A 5030-nucleotide genomic window follows, 5' to 3' on the forward strand; every position below is an offset into this window, starting at 1 on the left:
AGAAACCGCAAGAGTGTAAACCTTTCATTTGTCACTGTCTCTCAGAACTATAATTGAATCTAAGCTCAGCAGAGGAACCTGGTTTGCAGATAGCAGCAAAACTCCATCTAAGCCTGTGGCTTACACTGATTTAGGGGATCCATGGCTCTGTCTCAAAATGAGCAAAAGCAAAAGAAGGCAGTATTACTACTGGACAAGCAGTTTCTGAAAAAAGCCAGACCCCAGTCTGCAAATATTTGCTGTTCTTTAATTTCAGGAGCACATTTCCTGCACTGAGGTCAGAGAAATACTGATTTGCTCAGTTACGTTGGTGAGCAACTAGAGCAGCCACAGAGGAAAACAATTCTAAAGAATATTTTTATTAAATTTACTCTCACTTAAAAGGCAGAAAAATCTTTGGCAAAACTGAAAAGTCTGAGACTGCAACATCACTGGGTATGCTTATGAGCTGATCATCAGGGAAATTTCACAATTCCTGGTCATGGGGTTCAATGCTCAAAACAGTAAAAGGCCATAAACTTATTTTACAGAACTTGCTCAAAAGCTAGTAGAGTTAGCTGGTATACAACACAGTGGATCCCTTGGGAACACTTTTAGCGCGATGACTATGAAAATCTGTAAATATCCCCAAATTATATGATATATTCCTTGTAATTTCTTTCCTGAGTGATTCCTTTGGCCTTCCGTCTTGCACAGTTCCTGGCTTACACCACATTCTGTTTTGGAGAAGATCACGGACTACAGGAGGAAAGCACACTTCATACACCACACCTCCAAATGCAAAGGAGCTTGGCTTTAGGAAGACTGTGGGCTGATTTGAACTCCTGGTTCACTATAGAAGGTATTATTTGGATTGCCATGGGGACAAGATTCTACCTCCTTGAAAATACAGCTCTAGAAATGCTATAGCCAGCCAAGAAGGAGGGGGCAGCCACGAAACAGAGAAAGCAGCATCTCCAGGGAATTTATTGAAATCTATTTATAGTTTTCCTTGCATGTATTAATACTGTTTGTGACTCAGGGCTTTTAATTCACCAGCAATCTCCCTCACATCGGACGCCCTGCTGGTGGGCAGGGAGGAGGGACTGATAACGCTCAATGGCTTCCATTCAAATGTCCCAGAAGCGGCAGAAATTAAGTGAATTCCCACACGCCTGCTCCTGTGCCCCCCGCACCTCGAAAGCAAGCGCGCCTCTGCTCCCTTGAAGGGCTGTTGCCAGACAAAGGCGCAGAGATTTCCCCGTCTCCTTGTCAGTCAGCCTCATGCACACGCACACATACACCGCCCGGTGTCTCTCGGCCCTTTCACGTGAATAATTCAGTTTATTCCCTGATGCGGCAATTGCAGAAACAGGAATCACGCTTCCCATACACTCCTTTCTTCTGCCCTCTCCCCTACAGCAGCTGCCCACCTAGCCAGATGATGCTGGGGTTGGGACCGATTGCTGCTCGGGGATGCCTGTTTGAATCCCCCGAGCCGAGGGGGCCGCTGAGCACATCTGGAGTTCCGCAGTGGGAGCTGGCAGCAGCCCTGGCCCAACGGCGGGCCACCACGGCCCCGTCCTCGGCCCCAGCCCTGCTCCCGGTACTCCTTCCCCAAGGCAAAGACGGGCAGGGCCGGCCGGGCGGTGCTTGGCCGGGGCCGGGCTGGGAGGCAGGGCCAAGCATCATCTGGCCGAAGCCATTGTCTGCTGGCCCGGCACCAAAGCCTGGCCGGGGGTGTTTGTGGGGTGGTTCTCTTTTCCCCCTGCAGCCGGGTTGCAGGGACAGCAGCAATGGGATTTTCCTCTCCTTGCATCAGGGATGCAAAGGCAGCGGGGGAATGGGGACGGGGAGGCTGGGGCGCACCAGAGGTAGCTGCCGGAGTTGAAGGGAAGCGAGTTTCGGCTTTTCCTTCTAAATGACGAATTTTGAGTAAGGTTATCAGCGAGATAATATTGCTCAACCAGGAGAGCGAGTCGCAGGGAGCTGGAGCACAACCACCGCACGGCTCCAGCCAAGCACAGCCTTCCGCCACTGCGGGAGGCGGCCGGCGGATGCCCCTGCCTCGGCCCCGGCCCCCCTGCTTCCGTCCCGCTCTCGGCCCCGGACGCCCACCAAGGCCGGGGCGGGGGCTGAGAAGCGAGGGGCAGCGGCCACCGCCCCACACACCCCAACTCTCCCTGGGGGTGACTCCCTGTCGGCCGGGGCAGGGACCGAGAAGACTGGGGCGATGCTCGGCTATAATCCGAGCTGTAAACTGTGGGTGTGCGTCCGTGTATGTGTGTGTAGCTTTGTGTGCGTGTACGCGTGTGCGCGGGGAGGAGGAGGGCTGGGCGCTGAAAGGAGGGGAAGGAAGCAAGGGGAAAAAAAGAAGAGAGAGCGAGAGAGAGAGAGAGGCGGAAAGCGGCAAAATGGGTAGCGGGTGACATCACCGTCATTTGCATAGGCGCGGGGATAAAACCGCCCCGCCAGCGAGTTCTCTTTATACTGGCGTGCGGATCGGCGGCAGCAGCGAGCGGCGGGGCTGAGCATCACCGCGCGGCGACATCGGTGGGTCCCGCCGCACCCCCTCTAACCATCCCCCCTCCCCCGGGTCCCTCAGCGCGGGCAGCGCAGGCTCCTGCCCGACATCCCCGCCGCGGGGAGACTGCGGGCAGGGCAGGGCAGGGCGCGGGGACTGTTGTCCGGGGGGGCGGGAGGGAGGGGGGCCATTGTCCGCGTGGGGGTATTGTCTGAAGGCGCGCAGGGCGGTGGCATGCGAGGCGCAAGGCGGTTTTGGTGCCATCCCAGGGCTTTATTTTTTAATTATTTTCCCCCGACGAGTTAAAAACGCGGTCAGCTCCAGGCGCGTCCCCTCTATTGTACTCCGCAGAGCGCAGATACTGGGAGCTGCTCCCGGCGGCGGCTGGCGGCGGACTGCACCGCCTTGGATGCTGGATTAAACGGACACTTTTTAAAATTACTATTATTTTTAAGTATGTCGGGGGTGAAGCGTTTTATTTTCGGCGTACTTGAGCGTGCGGGTCCCGCGGGTCCCCGCGTTGGGTGCGGCGGGCGCGGCCCCGCAGGGGCGCCTTGGGGAGCGGGGAGCCCTCGCTGGGGGTAACGGGTTGTTCCCCTCCGTGCGCAGAGTCACCTGCCAACATGTCCGACAAACCAGACATGGCTGAGATCGAGAAATTTGACAAGTCCAAATTGAAGAAGACAGAGACGCAAGAGAAAAACCCGCTGCCTTCAAAAGAAAGTGAGTGCGGGCAGGCAGGGAGGGAGGCAGGGAGGGAGGGAGACGGGCAGGGAGGGATGAAGGGAGGAAGGCGGGAGGAGACAAAGAGGGGCGGCAGGCGGGGAGCCGGGGGTGCGGCGGGTGCGGGGTGGAGGGAGGATACTCAGCTGTGACTGTGCCAGACAGCGAAAACCTGAACCCACCGCCTAGCAGCGCTTAATTTACAATTATTTACATCCTGTTTCGATCTGTAGCTAAAAATATACCTATATTATAGCAATTTATAGCAATTGTCATGTGAATGCATTTGAGGTTCCCGATCTTCATTTTGTTTTCTCTCCTTTTCTGTTTTTCCCCCTTTTTAGCAATTGAACAGGAGAAGCAAGCGGGTGAATCGTAATGAAATCTGCCCTTCCAAATTATGCACTGTACATTCCACAAGCATTGCCTTCTTATTTTACTTCTTTTAGCTGTTTAACTTTGTAAGATGCAAAGAGGTTGGATAAAGTTTAAAATGACTGTACTGCCCCTTTCACATCAAAAGAATAGAGAGAACTACTGACACTGAATGAAGGCGCTGCCTTTCCCTCTGCCTGTCTGGCTTTGGTCCTGGTGGCATGAAAGAGCTTGCATGTTGATGAAAGAAGAACTTGGGTGGGACTACAGTAAACTAGAGTAACACGAATAAATGCAAAGCTGTACCAAGGTCCTGCGATCTGTAAAATGCAGTTAATCGAGTGCCATTTTTTTTTTTTTGTTCAAATGATTTTAATTATTGGAATGCACAATTTTTTTAATATGCAAATAAAATGTTTTAAAACCTGGATGGTATTTATGTCCTCTCTTTGGAGAACTGTATCAATGGATATGAAGCATAAAAGCTGGTACTGAGACACAGGATACTATAAAACGTTTGGAGATGCCTCAAACCTCAGTCATCCTCATTTTTTTTCAATATTTTTGCTCACCAATAGATAAATTTGTGGTCTTTGAAGCTAGTTTTTAGACAGATTTCAGTAAAAAATTGCATATCTTATAATTTGTTATCATGTGAGTATATCACTTTAAATATTTCTTTAATGTAGAGATTGATAAAGGCAAAAACCGGCTATGTTTATTGCTTTGCCCCACCCATGGCATAGCTCTTTTATTGAGAACCATTCTTTACTGCTGCAGAAATTCAGCCTCAGTTGTATAAAACCATAATTAGTTTGTTTAATAATTAAGGCTTGTTATTTTGATACATTATTTAAAGGACGATGTAACTTGAATTTTAAGTTTAAGGTTGAAAATAAGCTTTTTAGTTTCTTAAAGCTATTTTAGTGGGTGGTGTCCCATGCAAATAAAAAATAGTTTTGCTACAATGTTACTAATGTTTTAAACAACACTTTTTAATCTTTTAACATCCAGTTGATCCTAAGAACTAGTATCAATAAAAAGGTACATTTTTTTTAATAATTCAAAACTTAACCAATTGGAGACAAAAACATCGTGGTAACTTAAAGATAATAATAAATCTGGTATTTGCATTGTCGCACCACATTGCTGATTTATGGCAATTCTTTCAGTCCTGGGACAGTTTTTGGTTATTTTTCCTTAAATGACAGTGCTTAAAACCTAATTATCCAGGGAGATCAGTAGGAGTTGACTTTAGTAGTCATGAATTTCATCAGAGTGAAGTGACTAATGAACATTCGGGGGAAAAAAATGCTGTCAGATAACCTGTAGGAGGGTGGTGAGCATGTTTCTGCAGTGCCTTAGTTTTATCTTAAGGACTTTAGGCTGCATTAATTTCAGCCAGTTCCTATAAAGCAAAATTAGTCCC

At 49.2% G+C, this 5030-nt stretch overlaps 1 protein-coding gene across 1 annotated transcript; it reads left to right on the forward strand.

Moving 5' to 3' along the window:
* The first annotated feature begins 2405 nt into the window (after positions 1-2405).
* TMSB4X (thymosin beta 4 X-linked) lies at positions 2406-4029 on the forward strand. Its single transcript, XM_064646622.1, has 3 exons — positions 2406-2532; positions 3113-3226; positions 3571-4029. Exons 2-3 carry the CDS (start codon positions 3127-3129, stop codon positions 3603-3605), a joined length of 135 nt encoding a protein of 44 aa, XP_064502692.1. The 5' UTR covers positions 2406-2532; positions 3113-3126; the 3' UTR covers positions 3606-4029.
* Positions 4030-5030: the final 1001 nt, after the last annotated feature.

The sequence above is a fragment of the Pseudopipra pipra genome, chromosome 2 (genome assembly GCF_036250125.1).
Source record: "Pseudopipra pipra isolate bDixPip1 chromosome 2, bDixPip1.hap1, whole genome shotgun sequence".
In the NCBI taxonomy this organism is placed as follows: Eukaryota; Metazoa; Chordata; class Aves; order Passeriformes; family Pipridae; genus Pseudopipra; species Pseudopipra pipra.

What these genes read in the sequence shown, in the direction of transcription:
- TMSB4X (XM_064646622.1), top strand. Translation starts at nt 3,127, where the DNA reads ATGTCCGACAAACCAGACATGGCTGAGATCGAGAAATTTGACAAGTCC. An exon ending in CCCGCTGCCTTCAAAAGAAA is followed by an intron (nt 3,227 to 3,570) that starts GTGAGTGCGGGC and finishes CCCCCTTTTTAG; the next exon opens with CAATTGAACAGGAGAAGCAA.